At 37.3% G+C, this 19960-nt stretch overlaps 1 protein-coding gene across 1 annotated transcript; it reads left to right on the top strand.

Moving 5' to 3' along the window:
• Positions 1 to 23: 23 nt before the first annotated feature.
• ZFYVE28 (zinc finger, FYVE domain containing 28) lies at positions 24 to 17845 on the top strand (the record flags this gene model as incomplete). The annotated part of the gene is made up of 6 exons (XM_010139343.1): positions 24 to 166; positions 3071 to 3273; positions 4963 to 5052; positions 6988 to 7077; positions 10507 to 10608; positions 16487 to 17845. Coding segments are annotated over exons 1-6 (1952 nt in total), but the record flags the coding sequence as incomplete, so codon positions are not given.
• Positions 17846 to 19960: the final 2115 nt, after the last annotated feature.

The following is a 19960-nucleotide window of genomic DNA, read 5'->3' as shown; positions in this document are numbered from 1 at the left end:
ATGTAAGCTAACCTATATTTTGCTTCAGGACAATGTTTTGAACATCATAAATCAAATCATGGAGGAATGCATTCCACATGAACGGGCAAACCGAGACTTTTGTGTTAAGTTTCCAGAGGAAATACGCCATGACAACCTTGCAGGACAGCTTTGGTTTGGAGCAGAAGTAAGTCGCTCACATTTCTGTTACTTGGGGTTAATGGACAATTTCTTTTGTGTCATGAAGCCAGAATTTTAAAGTACAACTTGAGACTTTTGTGAAAATGGTACAAGTAATTACAGAGCAAAGTAAATATCTTCAAACACTTCCTCTGGATGCTTAATTGAAGGAGTTTCTTTATGGTTTTGTTATTGATTGAGCTAAAAGCATACTGGTTTATTTTCATAAAAATTGTCTGCTGTCATTACAATCACTTCTTAAAAACTGTTCTTTTGTGAATTAGCATCTAATTAATTATTATGTTATATCCTGATGGGCTATCTCACATCTCATCATTCTTGCATCTCATGATTCTCACATCACATCCTTCTATGCATATCTCACATGTGTCTGAGATTTCTTAGAAACAAATAAATAAGGGAATTTTATCAGCTAAAAGTTTATCTCCAACAAGCGTAAGTGCATGCTGTCACTTTGTTTTAATGGCTATGTTATACTGTAACTCAAACATATATAACTTTGAACTGACGTTTTTTGCACATAGCAATTTTTTTTGAGTGTATATTAAAAATATAATGATTTCTTTGAAAAAAAACTGAAGTCCACTTTTCTGTTTTCTCTCAGAAATGCTTTTACAGCAGCCTGTAGGAACAAGGGATTTTTGTAGTAAATAAGCTTTAATTATTTTAACCAAGGAAAGCCTGAAATATCAGAAAAAAGGAAGCGAAATGTAACATACTTACTCATTAGTACTGATGTCTGTTGGCTAAAACAAAAAATAAATAATTGTGGCATATTTAATGATAAACTTAGTGTCTTTAGGTCTGCTGACCTGCGGGTGGCTAAGCCCCATGGATTTGTTGAGAGTTGAGGGGGGAGCAGTCCACACATCCCACTGCAACAGCACAGTGTTGTTTTGAGCTTTGCGTCTCCTGTATTTGAAGCAGTCCTTCAGCTCCTGTTATACTTTCTTTTCTCTACCAGTTTCTCCTTCCGTTTTAAAGTGCATGCTCTCCATCAATAGTTTGTTTCTTGTTCAGCCCAATATGCCTCCGTGTGTTCTGTTTCTGAAACTTTCTTCGACGGTTGTTAATCGTAGGCTCATCTGAGTCAGGGAAGTCTTGGATAGAATTTGCAAAATGAATTTGTTGTGTCAATGCTTTGTAATCCTGTTCTCAGCAAAAACAGCAGCAGTTTATCTTCTTACTGTCATGTGATCTTCACTGCCATCATCCAGGTGAAGCCATGCTCAGTTTTAAAATGCAGTCTGACACGTTGGCATATGGTAGTCATGTAGGAGAAGATGGGGTCATTCTTTCTGTAACCATCCATAATGAATCCCTGTGGAGCCCATTATCCTTTCTTACTCTAAAGCACTAACAAACCGGGATTACAGCAACAAGCAAACGGGGAGAATGCCAGGCAATGTCATAACTTATTGCATTGTGGAAAATGCTTGAGGGAATCACTGATGCAGCTGGTATCTTCTAGGAGGAAAAAGTGTCTTCCTTTATTCACTGTTTGTGTTACATAAGCTAATGTTTTTACTCTTTCTAAACCAAACTTTCACTGTCTCCAAGCCTGGAGAACAAGGCTGGAGAGACCTGTTGGTTTCTGAGAAAGTAACATATGCAGCAGTGAAGTAATGCTAACTCGTACTACTATAGACACTATGCTCCTGTAAATTCATGTAGCAAGGAAGACTGGCTATGTATGGACTGTTACACCTATACACTTGTGTCCTTGTCAGTGCATTCACTCTGAGTTATCAGACTAAGAGTACCTATCAACAGGTAAGACTTGCCTTATCCATACTTTCCCACAAATAACTGCTTTGGCTGATAAGAGGTAGGAACGTGGTCTTCTCTGAATGCCTTTAAAACATGAATCAGTGCATCAGGCTGCTGAGCAAGGTCTGCGATTGCAGGTCCCCCATACAGAGCTGCAGAAATGCCTCCCATCCAGGGCATTGCAGGGGAGAAGGGAGGGACACAGAGCTGCAAACAGAGACTAAAAAAAAGAAAAAAGAGAACTTCGAGACTAGAACAACTTTGGATATTTTCAGTTAATAAAAATATTTCCATTAACACAGTAAGTATGATTTATACCGGTGCTTGTTGTCTTCCAAATATATCCATAAAGAAATAAAGCCACCAGCAGAGATTATTAAATAGCTTCTTTTTAATAGCAAGATTTTTAAAAAGTTTTATTAATGTGTTAGAGTTAAAATCTACTTTTAATGTCTTTGTGAGCTGGTCAGAGGGAGTGGATGTAATTCTTGGGGCAATGAGTTTCTTAAATAGCTATTTTGCAGAAACCAAAAGGGAAGAATCTCTTGTGATCTGTTTTTTTTTATCATCTTTCCTATAAAATATATTCACAACTTCTGTGGTAGGCTGGGTATTGATCTAGCTGGATCCCTGGTCTGATAGCCAGTATGAGCAGTTTTACTGTACAGGCATCACAGTTGCAGATTTTCTGTTCTTTTTCTGAGGAATAGATGAAGCAGTCTAGCCTGAATCAAAACAGTCCATTGATCATACTTTAGCTGGATTCACATCCCTCTTGTGCAAGCAATCCTTGTGCATAGAGTATATATCCTACCAATATTTAGTGCCTAACTAGTGGGAGAAGAGCTTTTTTTAAGTTCTTCTGTCAACTCTGTGGTTCTTGCCCTTGAACCTCCTCCCATTCCCATGTCTCCGGGACTGAGCTGCTCCCTAAACTTTTAAATGAAGGCTTATCACTCTTGGCATATCAGTCTTAAATCTTTCACTTGTTCAATAAGTGCAACAAATTGGGGCTAAGTATTGCCTGTGTTCAAAGTATTAAATATCACATTTTGTGGTTTTTTAAACATAAAGGTAACTTTGTAAAAATAATGTTTTTCTCTCTTTATGTATTGCATAGTGTTTGGCTGCTGGTTCAATTATTATGAATCGTGAAATTGAGAGCATGGCCATGAGGCCGTTGGCCAAGGATCTGACCAGAAGCCTAGAGGAAGTTAGAAATATAATTCGTGACCAGGCCTTAAGAGATTTGAACCTCTACACAGAAAAAATGAAAGATTCACTCAAGCATTTTGATGTCCTTTTTGCTGAATTTGAATTAAGGTAAAAGATCTGAAGTAAATGTGTTGTGAGCATTGGCTTGGCTGCTACAGCTGTTGTGGGGCTCGCTGATTTTGGGAAGTTGGATGATTTGTTCTGTTTTCTTTTTATGGAAAAAGTATGTAATGTTTTTATCATGGTATTTGAATTTTCAGTAATTTGTTTTATTGTTAGATTTTTTTCCTTCCAGTGTAGCAATAATGAAAAGAAAATTAAATAGCTTTTTAGCAATCAACATTTGCTCTCTTCAGCTAAACTATAATCTACCATTTGCATACTGGCATATGGCATTTAAGGGAGGTTTTCCAAGACACAAAAAGAAGCCATAAATCTCTTCTCTTAATGTTTTCTTTGTTGGAGAAAGGCAACAAATAAGAGACATATGAAAGAAAGTATGATAACAAATAGTGTAGAGATTATGAGGTTTTGTTCTCTTGCGCTTGGAGGTAGAAGCAAGATGCACCCAGTGAATTTAAGAAGGCAAATTGAAATCTGATGAAGGATGTGCTTTTACATAAGCCGTAATTAGCCACAGGAACTCACTGATTTAAAAACCTGTGATTGAAAAATGGTTGAGAAGTTTATAGCAAAAATAAAATTACTGATTTTGGGGTCAGAAAAGTAACTGCTTGTTGCATCAAAGGTTCCAGTGACCAAGTCTTGCATTCTGCTTCAGAATTTAAGCCAGTTTCCTGCGTGTCTGTTTGTTTGTGATGCTAGGCATAATTACAGACAGGGTACTAGACAAGATTATCTATGGCTCTAATATAATACAGCCATTCCTACCCTCAGCAGAAGAGATTTCTTAGAGTTGAGTAGTGGTTTAAATTTTTCATGGGAATAATACATAGACTGTCTTGCCTCCCAGTACTATTTGCCCTTCCTTGGTATTCATATTGTCTTTGATTTTACTCAGCTAAGCAATTTTTTTTTTATTCAAAAAAACATATCGTTACATTGAAAAATGTTTTAATTGAAAACATTGGCTAAAAATGTGGTTTTATGTTGCTTTGAGTGCAGGCACAGATGACAATCAGTAACTGCTTCTTGACAGTGCCTGTGCATAGTTTGTGGCCTGTCCATACCAACTCTCTACATACAGCGTTTTTCTTTGCCATTGTTTTGCAAACAACTTTTTCTCTTCCCATGTTACCTGAAGTCTATAAATGACTGATCAATAAATAGTGATGGAAAACTGCTTTTATCAGTGTTTCTTACTTTATGAATTCCACATAGAAGCAGGGTCAAGTTTTAAATCTCCTAAATTGTCTCGGCTGGGTAACAGAATTTCACTAATATAATTTCAGGTAAAACTTTCTAGATAAACTGTGAGTTTCAGTCAGGCTTTTTTTTTTCCCATGAGGAAATGCAGAGTAAACTAATCTGTCTTGAAGATGAAGCAATATAGATCCTTCCAGGACTGTGCCACACAGTATGGGGTACTGATCACTAAATATGTGTACTTATTTCTAAATTACTACTGAGTTCCACTGCCTCGGTCTGCAGAAAGAAAATAGGCTGCATATCTTACAGTTTCTCACACTACACAATTTTAATAAATTGTCAAAATAAATACCAAGTGGTACAGGAAAGGTTGGGTTTCTAAGATGAGTAAAGCTAGGTTTATTTTATTTATAATCTGTTTTGCTAAATCATGTAAAATAGTAGTGTGTTGTTGTCTGATCTCTGTAGTTATGTCTCGGCCATGGTACCTGTGAAGTCTCCAAAAGAATATTATGTACAGCAAGAGGTAATTGTACTTTTCTGTGAAACTGTGGAGAGGTAAGCATTTTAGTTAAGTACTAGAGTTTCATTTCTGTGTTTACTTCCCATTTGAGCTTTTGTAGAAATACTTTAACTGTAGTCCTTAAGAAGTGTCATAAACACCAGTTACTTTGTTTTTTAGTAAGTATCCAAGTACAACATTGAAAAGCATTAAGCATGCTTGCCAGGCATAAGCCTATGATTTTTTTTTTTTACAAGACAAAAACCCACCGAAAGTTAATAAACCTACAAGAACAATATTGTTGGTATGTGTAGTTAGAGATGTGTAAATGAAGAAGCAGCGTTTAAATAAGCTAAGTCTTTTTAGGACTTCAGGAGTTAATGATATTTCATACAAGAATGCATGAGGAGATGATTCAAATCTTCTGTGAACCTCTAGTGATTATCACAAAGAATTTGTAAAGGCTTTTTAAAATCTTAGAGAGCTGGAGCTTGACTCTATAGGTGTGAAGAGATGACATTAAAAAAAAAAAACAAACCCAACCACATAATACAGCAATTCTTTGTAAAGGCTTTTTAAAATCTTAGAGAGCTGGAGCTTGACTCTATAGGTGTGAAGGAGATGACATTAAAAAAAAAAACAAACCCAACCACATAATACAGCAATTCGTGTGATCTTGGAGTATAAGGGGAAATACTCGGGTTTAGTGAGATTTTGATCAGTGCAACACTGTTCTCAGAAGGAAAATGGTGAACCATAGTCTGGGTGGAATTATTACAGACCAGTTGACTGTAAAACGCACTCGTAACATGTCTTGGGTTTACTGTCATATTGGGAGAACTTGTGAAGTAGGACCTTGGATCTGGTGTGGTTGGTACTTTGGTTAGAGGATGAAGAAGTAAAGGGTACACTGCCGCAATCTTTAGATGGCACCAAGATCAGAGGTGTTTCAGGCATTTTAAGACACAATTACAGCTCAGAATGGTCGCAAGTAGGAGGAATTACCTTTCAACAGTCGGAGAGCTGCTACATGTACACATATTTGCCCAGTAAAGGGAAAAGATGACTTCTGACTTGCAGTTGTGAATAATCTGGCAGTGGACTGTAGGAAAGAACAGGGAGTGAGAGTGGGCCCTGCCCTGACGAGTCCACCTACCGCTAGCAAAAACCAATGCTTCCTTTGTGGTCGTTTTGCTGTCCACCACCAGCAATATTGTCCAGACAAGTACTGTCAAGGAATATGAAAAAACTGTTAGTTCCACTGTTTTGGGGACCAGTCAGATATCGGCAGGACTAGTCTGCGGTTTTGAGTGTTATCTTGCGCGTTGATATGGACAAATCAGAGAAGAAATTTGAAGACATTGTGAAACTTAGGAGGAAATTAAGAAATTATGAAGAAAACTGGAAAACATAGCCAAGTGAAGAGCCTAAACAAATCGGGATTTAGTCTACAAGGGGTTTTAAGATATTAAGTTATTAGCGGACAATGAGGTGTCCCCCAAATATCAAATCCTTAGACTTCAATAAGAGTCTGTATAGAAATGGCCTTCTTTGTAATTTGTTTTTTTTTATTTGGGGGCAGGGAGTGGGTGGGGCGGTGTGTGACCTTGATGATTATAGCAAGTTTTATTTGAAAATGAAACCAGATACTTTTCCCTATTACTTTAAAAATGTTTCTTTTAATTAAAAAAACTCTAAGCAACAGTGATTTTCAGTAACAAGCTGAAGCTTGTTTCCCTAGAAAGGGAAAATGTCATAAAAATTGTATTGCTTTTGGATGGCTAGAAAGTTTTCAGTGTTTTAAGATTTTTTCTTTTTTTTTTTTTAAAGCAAAGACTACAGCAGTCAGTTATATACATAGTCTTTCATATTGCACAAAACTAGTTCATGAGTTAAATACTATCGGTTTGGTTTCGCTTGTAACAATTTTTTCAAATCTTTTCCTTTTAAGAGTTTGACCTCTTAGAAAATAATCTTATTCTTTTGCTTAGAGCCTTAAGGCTTGGATACCTCACACAAGATATGATAGATGACTATGAACCAGCTTTAATGTTTACAATTCCGAGATTAGCCATTGTATGGTAAGTAATTTCTTTTCTACTCTCCATTCTGGCTCATTTAAAGATTTATTGAAGATTTAAAAAATTTTGTTCAGAATTCTGGTGTATAATCTTTCATCTAAGTTTGCTTGTAATTTCTTTTAAGAAATGAATGATCAAAAAAAGAAGATTATGTTTTGTTTTCTTTGAAATAATTACCAGTTTCATGTAGAATACCAGGAGAAAGAAAAGAAAAGAGAAGGTAGGACTCTAAATGTAGAAGGCAGGAACCTGGAACAATTGATTTGTCATCCTCCAGAAAGCAATTAAAAAGTTAGGAACATCAGTCTATGGAATGTCACATTGACATAAATATTGTTTGAAAGCACATAATTTTGTCACTCAAAAGTAATATGACCTAAGGATACAAGTCTTGAAAACCACAAATTTTCAATAGGAATTGTGTATTTTTCTTCATGACTCCAGGTTCAAAAGCAATTGTCATGACAAACTGCATTGTGACCACGTTAGGCTTAAATCTTTTTCAAGGGAAGTGTTAACTTTTATGTGTAGATTTGTGCCTTGTATTGACCACTCAAGACAACTAGATTAAAACAGTGGTTTTGCTTCATACAGTTTTTGGAATATTGAACAAACCAGATGACCTTTTCCTAATCAGTCTTCGTGCTTTAGTAAGACAACAGCTTCTCTGGAGAAAAGCCAGCATATTTTTAATATTTTACCATTGTGAATGTTTTAAAGTTAGCTAATATAAGTAGTATGATTGAGGGAAATAAGAAACCTCAAATCCTAAGTGTAATGTGCTTTTCCTCAGGAAATCCCCATGCCACATTGTTCCTGTTAAATAGGATATTGTCTGTAACTGTCATTCTAAAAATAGTAACAGTCATAATATGATTACCAAAAGACAACAGGAATGTGAGAACTCAGGTTGAAGCTGCTGGAAGACAATGAAGATTACAACTTCTTCATGACTAACTGGAAAACCAAAGGCTTTCTAGGAAATAAACCATGTCAATCCCAAATAAAGGACAGAGAGGAAGACGAGTTAAAAAGTTCAACTGCTCCGAAGTGTCCAGTTATTTGAAAACAAATCACTGCCATGTGAAAAATTACACCATCCAGCTACAGCGGTGTTGAACAAATGCAAGACTTTTATTTGGACTGTGAAAGGAGACATACAACGCAAAGTTGTCATGTTCTGTGTCTTAATGAGAAGGATGGGTCTGGGATGAAGAGAAGTTCTGGGTCCCCTTGGTCATTTAATAGCCAAGCTTTAAGGAATACTTTTCAGAGTCATTTTCATTTAAGGCTTCTTTTCAAACATCAGTTTACCATACACATTATACAGGGTATGTTGCCTAGTATGTTAGCAGGTGTCAGTGAACTTTGAATCCAGTAGGAAATACTGAGACACAGTTTTCAAATTTTTAATTCTTTCCATGTTACAACTATATTCAAGCTTTGGTTCAGAACTATTTTTTAATGGTCATCCACATACAGAGGCTGTTTCATAATTGTTTTTTGTAGTGCTCTAGCCCACTTCTAAAAATTTTTTCCTGTGATTTATGCTCTATGGAAAGCAAACTACACATGAAAGCCAAAATACTGGTGGTTTTGCATTAGTTAAAAGTTCAGTGGAAGCAGCTTTGAGCTTCCACTCAGCGAGTAACATTCATTTAGGCAGAACATAGAACGTGAGTCAGCAATAACTATTTGGCTTTGTGGCAGCCTGCTTGTTAAAGCTCAGAAAGCTTAGGAAAAAAGTAGAAGTATGTATCCTTGGTAAAAGGATAATTTGTCTTAAGCCACCTCTCTCTCTCTCTCTCAAAATCCCAGGACCCTCTGTTATCTTGACAGTTCTAAACTTCCAGCCTGAAGGGAGGCCATGGTACTATCCTGGTACTAGGGCATGAGCCAGGCTCTGGGTTTATTAGCAGAAAGAGAAGTATTGGTTGGGGTTGTTTAGCCTGGAGAAAAGGAGGGTGAGGGGGAGACCTTATTGCTCTTTGCAGCTACCAGAAAGGAGGTTGTGGAGAGGTGGGGGTTGGTATCTTCTCCCATGTGACAAGTGACAGGACGAGAGGGAATGGCCTTAAGTTATGCCAGGGGAGATCTAAGTTAGATCTAAGGAAGAACTTTACAGAGAGGGTTGTCAGGCGTTGGAACAGGCTGCCCAGGGAGGTGGTGGAGTCCCCATCCCTGGAGGTGTTTAAAAGATGTGTAGATGTGGTGCTGAGGGACATGGTTTAGGGACCCTGGCAGTACAGGGTGAATGGTTGGACTGGATGACCTTAAAGGTCTCTTCCAACCAGATGATTCTATGATATACCAGATTGTAAACTGTGTAAGTGGTCCTTTTTTGATATTTCAGTGGGATTCATGTAACTTGAGACATCAGCCTTATCGCTGTGTCTCAGAGACTTTGGTGGTCACACAGGGTGCTTGCTAGTGAACAGCTGGTAAGCTCTTCTAAGACATCGATAGTCTTCTTAGTCAGCCCATTACTCTGGATGATTTAGATGCAGAGTAGCTGGAAAGCCTTCTGAAGCAACATAAAATTTGAGTGTAAGAAATGCAACATACCTTTGAAATAGGTACCTGAGCACTCACTGTAAGGGCAGGAAGGGGAAAACAGCCTGGGAAAATTAAAACCTAAGTCATCTCAAGTGTGAGAACATGTGATCCATTGGCCTTTGAGAAATATATATTGGCTTTACAGTGGGCAGAGGATTAAACAGTTTTAAGCAGAGTGATGTCTTGTGTGGGTGGAATCGACTCTTGCAGACACAGTGCGGTTTGATGCAGCAGATATGGTGAAGAAGGTGAATTTTGATTAATCCCTGACACACAAACAGGTTTGAACTGGAGGAACTATTGAGATGTCTACAGTAAAGTACACTGAGTCTTTCAGAGTCATGAACTAACTTCTTTCCAGGGAAATTTCTCAAAGCGCTGTGTTGATTTAGAAGCATGGTATTATCAAAATGTGTTTTACGCGATTTAGCAAATATGTTTTCTTTTTTCCGTGTATTAACATTTATCTTAGAGGTAGAAAAATTGCAGCTTGAAAGTCAAGTCTTTTACCTAGAAATTATTTAGACTGAAAAGAAAAAGCTGTTTGCAATCTCTCTCAAGTCAGTGAACTTCCCCCAACTTGCTTGATAATCAGTTTCTTCTTTTGTGGTTTTTTTTATGGGTCACCTGCAGCAATGAATGTTCTTCTCCTGTGTTTAAGGGAGGTTGGACAGAGGGAAGGGCACCTTCTTCCTGTTGCTTTAAATAGCATTTAATACTAACTGGGGGTGAATAAGACAAAAATAAGAAAACAATATGTAACTTGACTGTAGTTCTAATGTTTATGTAGTTGCCTTTCTGACTCGTTCAGTAGTTGTTCAGTGTAATGAAATTTTCATTTTTGTGTGTTCATGCATGTGTTTGAATTTACAGTGGCCTTGTTGTCTACTCAGATGGACCATTAAACTTGGACCATAAACCAGAAGATATGTCTGAACTCTTCAGACCTTTTCACACTTTGCTAAGGAAAATAAGGCAAGTAATAAATGATGGTTGTAACTGTTTCTCTTCTGAAGTGAAAAATCAGAGGCCTAAATAAGAACTCATAAATGCCTAGAAAAGTGTTTTTGTTTGCTTTGTTAAACGCAAGCTACATTTTCCTCTCATCTGCCTGATATACCCATGACATAACTAAATGTAGTTTTTCATTTCATGGGACTTTTCTGAACTTTTCATCTCTTCATGATAGTTTCTTTTTTCCCTGAATATCATTATTACATTTCAAAAGTTCGTTATGGTTGGATAATGCCTGAAATACTGAAATTGCTGTTTATTTTTGGGAGATCCTGTTTCTAATTAGCATCAGTGTTTCAGTTTAACTAGGCTTATTACATTTTCTCATGTTATGATGCAATGCTTAGAACATTCTTAATCTAATAAATGAATACCAGTTTTTCATATTGTGGATCTGGTTTTACAGGATGGATCATTTTATACATACCTCTTTTCACAGTACTTCAGTCTTGGAAACCATTGAAGATGTTGACTTTGTCTCAAGTACAAATAGCATTAATTTTTTTCTTAGTTGAGGGCTGTAGAAGTCTGGTCTGGTACTTTGCAGAAATCAAACTGTAACTTGAAAGGATCTTTATTTTCAGGTTTTTTATATTCCTGTTGAAGTATTTTATCCGGGTGTTTAAAAAAACAAAACAAAAAACAAAACCAGTTTTCGAAGTCCTTAAAGTCTATTATTTCCTTAGAATTCAAATTTATATAGCAACTGCAAATTTTGTTCCTAGAAATCTCTAGAAATAATTTGGCAGGAATTTTTCTTTCTTTTGTCTAATTTTCACCTGTTTATCACCTCCCATGTATGTCATGATGATGGTTTGATGTCAGAAGAGTTTTCACGTAGGTAAGTTTATTCAGATTAATCTCTTCTCACCTGTTAGAGGTGAGGCATCTCCTGAGGGAGAATACAAGCTCTGTCAGAGGTGGTTCAGAGAGGAGTCTATTTCTAAAACATTTTATGAATATTCAGACCAAATGCTTTTGTGTTTCTTGACGATTTCCCAGTATTTCTGTCTAGAAGTGATACAGTTTTAGATCATTCTATGTGATTAATGATATTCATATTGAAATCTCATTATTGAAATTGACAAATCAACATGTTTGGCAGGGGTTAGTGGTTATGGTTTTATAAAGCGCTGAGTAAAGAAGGTGATGAATTCAGGAGCAAAACTTTTGGGGGTGGGGGGCAAAAAGTTGGGGGGGTGGAACTTGAAGCTTAAGTTCATGAAGTTTACATTAAAATAGCTTATTCCCAATATATGGCTATGACAGAAGTTTTCACCAGCATTCCAGTGGCTGACTAAAACCAAAAGAATATTTAAAATCTAATATACTTCTCATAATCTTCACTTTCTGCTTACTGTATACATTTCACAACATGGAAAGTGGAAGTCAAAAAAGTCACTTAGTCCATTTAATTTTCAGTTACTCTGAACACAATACTGGGGTTTAAAACACATTAGTAAAATCCTTGTTTGTTCAGTAACTGCAATTTTCAGTGTGAACTTCAGAAAAATGAAATGACTCAGATTTCATTTTGGAAAAATTTCTGATATACTTTAAGACATGTATTTATTCTGTGGAGTGAGGATTTAAAAATGTGATTCCAGTTGTTTAGCAAAGTTTGCAGAGTTTTCTTAGTGAATGTGCTAGTTTTGGCTGGGATAGAGTTAATTTGTTTTCATGCTAGCTAGTATGAGGTTGTAGTTCAGATCTGTGCTGTAAACAGTGTTGATAACTACTATATTTAATGTGGATCCATATAATTAAATCAGAACTAGCTGAGAAAAATGATTGGTTAGGATAATTTTTGATGTCCTATTGGTGGGTGGCAACTTTGAAAACAATACAGATCGTGAAGCAAAAGCAGTAAGGGTTCTGGGTTAGGTTTTGGTAAGTTTGAGTAGCAAATGATGACTTTGTTTTAATTGATACCTAAGCCACGTGTGTGCTTATATTTTGGATTTAAAACATCAGCATTGGTGTTTAATACACCTACCAAGAGTGTTATTTCTGTTCCTTTTAAACTAAGACATTTGAACCATTTCTGCCAAACTGCTGTAATCTGCCTGGTAAGCAGACAAAGCATAGCCTGTTTGCTTGGTGCTTTTTTCTGGACCATTACAACTGATGGAAGGGTCCCTATAGATTTTGGTGGTGCAGAATCAAGCAGATGGCAGAGTAAGCGGTGCAGAATCAGAGGACCATACCATTTTAAGTACTCTGAAACCTTTTTGTATCATTGACTAGAATCAGCTGCAGGGTAGCCACGCGTTGAAGAATGGGGCTGAGAGTGGGTGGTAAAACTCATATGCTTTTAAAGTATGAGGGAAAACAGGTTAGCTTTTCCAAGATGACTGTTTTTAAAACTTTGAGTTTATTTTAAGCTTTTGCAGTAAAGGAGTACCGGTGGTATTTGTTATGTATCAGTGTCAGTTTCTCAGTGTTGCTGCTTCAGAGCAGATCTGCGGACTTTGGTGTACTGAACTCAGTGCTGCGGAAGCAGGCAGATGCAAATTGCGTTTCTGTACCTGCATCATGTTCTATGGTGTCAGCTTCATAAAGACAGCTCTTTAGGCTCTGTTCAGAGCATGAACTGAAGCACAGGCTGGCAATAACAGTCATGCTGCTCTCTGAGAACAGACCATCTAAAATTCTAGTCAGAACACGAGCAAAGTTAATGAAGGAGGCTTGAAGAATGTGTGAGATCAGTTCACTGTGGTTTTTGTGGCCCTGTCCTCTATTTAGCCAAAATTGTCTTTTAAATGGACAGCTCGCCTTAGCTCTTTGAAGTAGTGATTTCTTCATCCTGGATATTGGCAGTAGAGTAAAATAGGTTTATTGGTTTTGCAATAGGCAGAGTAAATTTCTACTACTGCTTGTAACAAGCAGAGTACATCTAAGGAACTTGCCTTGTTTTTCTGCCCGTGGCTGTAGCCACTGGAAGAAAAATGTTACTCCTGTTTTCAAGGCTGGATTGTTTTCCTGTGATACTGTGCCAAAAAGAGTAATAGCAGGTAAAACCTCAACATGCACCTTTTTTTAATTCGGTGTTTTCTAAAGCCTCTGTGAGAAGGAAGCGCACGCTCCTGTCAGGGTGGATTGCAGAAGCTCTCTTTACCTGCAGCTTCTGAACAATGAAAGCAGGGGGAGAAATTTGTTTTCCATACAAGCACAGCAGTTGCTTGGACCCAGTGACAAAATTTAGATGCTTCAGCAGAAAGGAAATGAACCATGGAAGTACCTACAGCTTAATGAATTCTTCTGTTTAATAATAATGCCTGATGTTTAGTTTTAAACATTCAGTGGTGGGGTTTGACATTTTTTCCATATACTGGTTGACATTAGTCTTATTCTCAGTATCTATGTAGGCATTTTAAAACATGCCTTATCCCTAATGTTGACAGTGATTCCTGTGTAATCTAACACACAGTGTATCAAAAAGATAACTGTTGATCAAAGATTAGTCACTTTGCAAGGAAACTTGTATTTAAAACAGCCAAGTCAGGCTAGGATTTTTATGCAGAGAAGTGAAGATAATTGTCCAAACCTCTTTTAGAACAAGCTGTATTTGTTAACAGCAAAATTTCTGGTGTTTGAATTACAAAAATGGATGTATTTACTTTGAATTTAAAGCAGAATTGTTCCCCTACTGAAATAACAGGTCTGGTGGACTACCACATGTAATGCAGCGAAATATGTATAGCAGCTCTTGTAAGGCAGCATGGATGTGACTTACCTTAAAAGACATGAGAACTGTCAGCTGATTTCACTGACTCTTTAGAATTTTTAAAATCAAGCTTTATTTTCTTATCCTCAAAACTGCATTTGCTGTTCACAAATTTTGAGGCATTGTTATTGGCAGAAAGAGTTAATTATTCAAGTCAGTGAAGCTAGCCAGCATACAGTAAATATGTATTTTCAGCACTTACAGTGAATGTATGAAACTTGTATTGGATAGGTCTGAGTAGTCAGGTTCTCTGTGCCTTCAGAAGGGAAGCAGAGTAGCTCTGGGCACCCAGACATCCAGGAATTCTGGACACTGCCATACGATGTTCTGGAGACAATAAAACCCTGGACTAAATCCTGAAAGTCAGAAGATTCAATCTTGGGTTTTTCCCTGGGCCCATTTCATTCCTAGTTATGCTGATGAGCTTGCATGGAAAGCAAATTCCTTTGCATGTTGCTAGTATCGTCTGTATTTGTCAAAGTTGTTAATTCTCATCTCATGTTTTGAGAACAGGGTGTGACTGTGGTGTATGGAGAAGCATAGCTGATGTTTAAGCAGTTTACTGTTGATCAGTTCCTGACACGCACATCTTCATCCATGCAAGTTCACCGAGGATTGGTTATTGAACGCAAGGATGCCACCGTGGCTCAGAAATCCCTAAGCTATAGGCTGCCAGAAGCCAGTAGGATGCACTCAGTAGAGATCACTGTGTGCTTGTCCTGTTCTTACGCTTTTTCTTAGAGTCTATTATCGGAGACAGGCTTCTCTACTTGAGGGACCCTGGCCTGACCCAGAAACATCTTACGTTTAATATCTTTGCACGAGTGAGGGGTAAGCTTAAACCCTTCACTGTTGCATTTCTGTGCTTACTGTTTGTTGGGGTTTTTTAAATAAAAACCCCATCTGATTAAAAAATCCTACATTACTTTGTTTCTGCTTCTAAAATCCTCTATCACAGTATTTCTGCAAAACCTGTCAAACTGCAAATTCATAATACAAAGTCTTATGGCAAAAATTGTTGTTCTATATTTTTGTTGATTATATTTGTACAATTATTTCAAAAATAGACAAAAATACAGCTAATTTTATGTTGACCCTAAAACCTAACCATCCTCTGTCAGTTTTGTTTTCACGGTGATGTTAAAATGCTTAATCTCTTACAGACAGTGATTACTGTGTAAATACAAGATCTGAGAAGTGAGATTATAATAATATATACTGATTAGATAAAAGAAAGGAATGCATAGGTTTTTTAAATGTTCCAGTTTACCAGATAGCAGTACTGGTTTATAGCTTTATTAGGTAAGTGAGTCTAACAAAGACTGCCCATTTCCCTTTCTTACTCACTTGTGACTGAAAAAATTGTCAAACTTTGGACTCGAAGATGCATGCAGAGTCATTTAAAGAAATAACTGACTTCTCTATTAGAGAATGTGGAAACAATTGAAAAAGGGAGGTACAATGGCACAGTTGTTCATATAAGGTACTTCTTCTGTAGGCTTAGAATTTTTTTCAGGGTCATAACTTATATAAAAGCATAATTTTTAAAAAAATTAGGATGTTAATTATATAGAATGTACTTAATCATAAAAATTTATATTCTAGACTTATTTGGACTTTAGCATGTTTCTCTAAACTTATTTTTTTTAAGTTGTAGGATAGCTGATATACAAGTCATAGCTGGACTTAGACTGGAGTTACTCTTTTAAGGGAATTCTTTCAATATGTGCATATTATTCTTATGTCAGCTGTATGTCACCTGCTAGCTAATGATTTCTAAACACAGGAGGAATAATGGACTCCAAAACTCTATTTAAGCATAAGGTCTTGCTTTTCCCGTCCATGCATTTATGTTAAAATATACTTGCTGTTCTTTGAAAATGAAGCTATGTGTTTGAAAATGTGCTACGTGTTTGGGGCAGGAGAGAGCCAACTTCCAATCCCTGTTTCAGTGAACAGGCTTCCAAGAGATAAGTTACACGGCTGAAAGTACTCTGTGTCCCCAAGATCTGGATTTCTGTACTAACAGTAGGAGCTTTTTTTAAAATCTGTAACATCAGTGCCTCCTCTGATTGTAAATGCCAAGTTATGTGTGTATTTCTTCACTTTCAGGGATCTACTTCAGACGTTAACTGAGGATGAACTGCACACACTGGAACGTAACCTCTGCATCTCTCAAGATGTGGATTTTCCTGTCAGAGCAGATCCTGAAGTACCCTCTGTCATTACACCAGGCATAACTGCAACTTTGCCTGCTAAAGAGCTTTCAGCAAAAGCTGAAAATACGGAGGCTGAGCTGGCTTGTTCTATGCAGTATGATGAGCAGGAGCTGGAACAGCTGAATAGAATGGTACATAGAGTTGGAGATGAAATGTCTTCTCTGCTTTCCCCTCCAAGCATCTGTCAGTCTCCAGCTCACAGACCCAGCCTAAGAAATAGTTCTAGCACAGAAGCTTCACCAACAAGACACCATCTTGACAATTTAACTGATGAAGAGGACAGAGTGTTTTTTATGGATGACCTAGATGGAGCAGGAGAAGCTCTTGCTGGGTTGGATTCAGTAAGTGATACTTTTGCTTGGGTGAATAACCCTTGCCATGATTCAGAACAGAACCTGCAATACAGAGATGCTTTGCTGTATGAGAACAGCCACCAAACAGAGGAAACTTTGCTTTTAAAAGATGCTGAAAGTGACTTAAGCAATAACAACAATATTGAAGATAGCAAACAGATATCTGGCATTTCAGTTCAGAATTCATGCACCTGTCTAGAAGGTCCGGACTCACACTTATACCTCAATGGCTGGGATGCGTATGCTGATGATGCAGAAATGGCAGAAGTGATAGCTCACAGGACAGGGGGAATGAAAATATCTGCTACTGTAATATTCAATCCTAAATCTCCCTCTAGCTCAGAATCCCCAGTAACAACTCCAGAAGCAGCTATTAGTTGTGTTCCTGGATCTGCTAATCCATTAGCAAATGAGGAGGAGGATGAATCCCATAAACTCAGTATAGCTGCCACAAACTGTCTAATTAATTCCTGTGTGTGTTGTGGCAGCTGTGAAGACAACAGGGAGGACAGTGTTGAAGGTTTAAAGACTAAACATTCCGCAGGAGGTGTTGTAAATGCTTCATACACATTAGTAAAGTCTAAGGAAATGGACCATGTAGATAACGTGGACAATTCAGTCCCAGCACAGGAAACATTAAAACCCGAAACTTCTGCTTTGTTAGCAGAAAGAGACTTTGGCAGAGAAGAGCAGAAACTGCCAATCTCCTCTAAGTGCCTGGCGCATTCCTCAGGTTCACAGGTAGGAGCAGAAAATGACTCACAAGAAGGAGAAAGCATCTCAAATCAGCAGAAGTGGGAGAAGAGAAAACAACTATGTGAGAAAAAACTGGACCACAGTGAAGATGCTAGTAGTGAAAGGACAACAAAGGAAGATGTAAAGTCAAGATCTAGTTCAAGGTAAGAACAGCTTGATGTTTTCGTAGTGATTTGCATGTAAAAAAATTCCGGTATCCTTGTACTTTACTAATTGGTGTATAATTCGTGTTGATTTTAAAGAAAATAGTGTGTTGGAAGATTAAGGAATTTTTCAATATACATTTTTTAATGCAAATAGCTTTTTATTGGACTTCATCAGCTTTTTTGGAAAACATTAGGAGAACACCTTAATTTTAATCATATAATGTCTCTATATCATTGAAATCAAGTACACTAATCTTACCAGTTTAATGTAACAGTGCATTGCTGCTAAACATTACCTGGGTCATTACCTCTGTTGTACTCTGCTGTTTTGCAGGAAAAGCGTGTCTGGCAGACACAAAAAAGTTCACTTTTGCATTGGTGCACAGGATTAAATTGGGTTTTAAACATGTCTTGCTTTGGCTTCATTGGATAGAACGGGGTTGATCTGATCACATTGCCTGCAGGCACAAGCGTATCCATGAACATCTGTGTGCTGAAGGAACCTAATAGAGTGCAGAAGCAGCTTTAAAACCTATTGGACCATTTTCAGCCAAAGCTGATAGGGGTTATGGATTATGGTTCTACATAATTACAATAAGGAACTAGATAACAAGGAGAGATGGTAATAACAGATGTGTTAAAATGCTTCAGCTCTACTGGGGTTAGGCGTTAGGGACCCAAAACACATCCGTGGGAAACCCGACTTCATTTTGTTTTGCCATTCAGAGGATAGCCTTCTTTGAAGTGAGTTATGTCCTCAGTTTCCCTGAAGTATTAATATCATAAAGCAGAGGGAAGAAGTTAAATAGAGGTTATTGTTGTTTTCAGTATTTTTGTGACAGTTTCCTTTGTGCCTACTGTGTCAGTACCACAGAGATCACATGCGTGATGCAGGATCTCACTGTTTGTTATGTGTATAGAGTTCAGCATAACACAGAGGGGGGTAGGTTGAACCATGAAGCATTACCATAATATAAAGGCTACAGAAATAATCATTTGTTTAATAATGTACCAGTTGAATTACGAAATATTTTACTGGTAGTGGAATAGAAAGTGAGAGTTCTTTGTGCAAGAGTTAATTCCTCTTAAGGGTAAAACACAACTTAATGTGCACAAAACTCAATCTTTGACAACGTTAATTTTATCTTCCTCATTATTCTGAGTATTTGCAATCATAGACTTTCAAGTATGATCATATTCAAGGCTTTACAACAGGGTTTCTGAATGGACTTCATTTTAAGAAGAAATTCATAAATCCCTTCTGTATATCATGCTTTTGCAACACTTCAAGTAGAATATTGCTTAAAAGTAATTACTGTATGTTTATATTAGTGTCCTGATAAAATCATACATCATTTATAAAAGTCAGACAATTAGTCTACTAATTTTTGCCTTTGGTAGGATATTAAGTGAAACTTATGAGAACAAGTCTGCAAAATATAATAAAACTATATGTGTAAGCTTCTTTTTCAGCCTTCCATGGTTTGTAGATGAAATAACCTCTTCGTGTACTTGCCCAGCCTCTGTTAACATTGTGAGAAAACTTTGTGTGAGAATTGTCCTTTTACAGATCATTCTGTATGTCTGTGTTCCTCTGTCCTTCTGTTTGCTCTGGACCTGGATCTTAACAACATCATTGTAGAGCTCCTAGTTTCTGCCTAGCTTCTCTGCGCTGGAGTGGTGTTCACAGAATCATAGAATGTTTCGTGTTGACCTTTAACCACTTTGCCTACGTGGTTGCTTTTTCAGGTCAGAAAAGTCACAGCCTGCTTGATTGGAAGTTGTGCAGGAGTTGTCCATAGCTTGATCATTATCTTAGTCTTGCTCTAAACCTTTTCCAATTTAACTGTTTCCTCTTTGAGATAAGTGAATCAGAACTACTCTTACTCAAGATATGAGCAAAACACAGATTTGCACAGTGGGCATAATTATTTTCTGTTATATGGCTCCCGGTATTTGACTTTGGGTTTTTTGCCAAGTGGTGAGCTGATGTTATTTTGAAGTTGTCTGCCAAAGCCCTAAGATCCCAAGATCAGAGGCTGTCATCCTGTATCTGATGTGAAAATTGTTTTCCCTGTGTTTACCAGCTGAATCTCCTGTTGCCATTTTATT

Source organism: Buceros rhinoceros, unplaced genomic scaffold (assembly GCF_000710305.1).
Source record: "Buceros rhinoceros silvestris isolate BGI_N320 unplaced genomic scaffold, ASM71030v1 scaffold12817, whole genome shotgun sequence".
Classification (NCBI taxonomy): domain Eukaryota; kingdom Metazoa; phylum Chordata; class Aves; order Bucerotiformes; family Bucerotidae; genus Buceros; species Buceros rhinoceros.
Note: the sequence above shows the minus strand (reverse complement) of the source record. Positions and strands in the feature narration are given on the sequence as shown.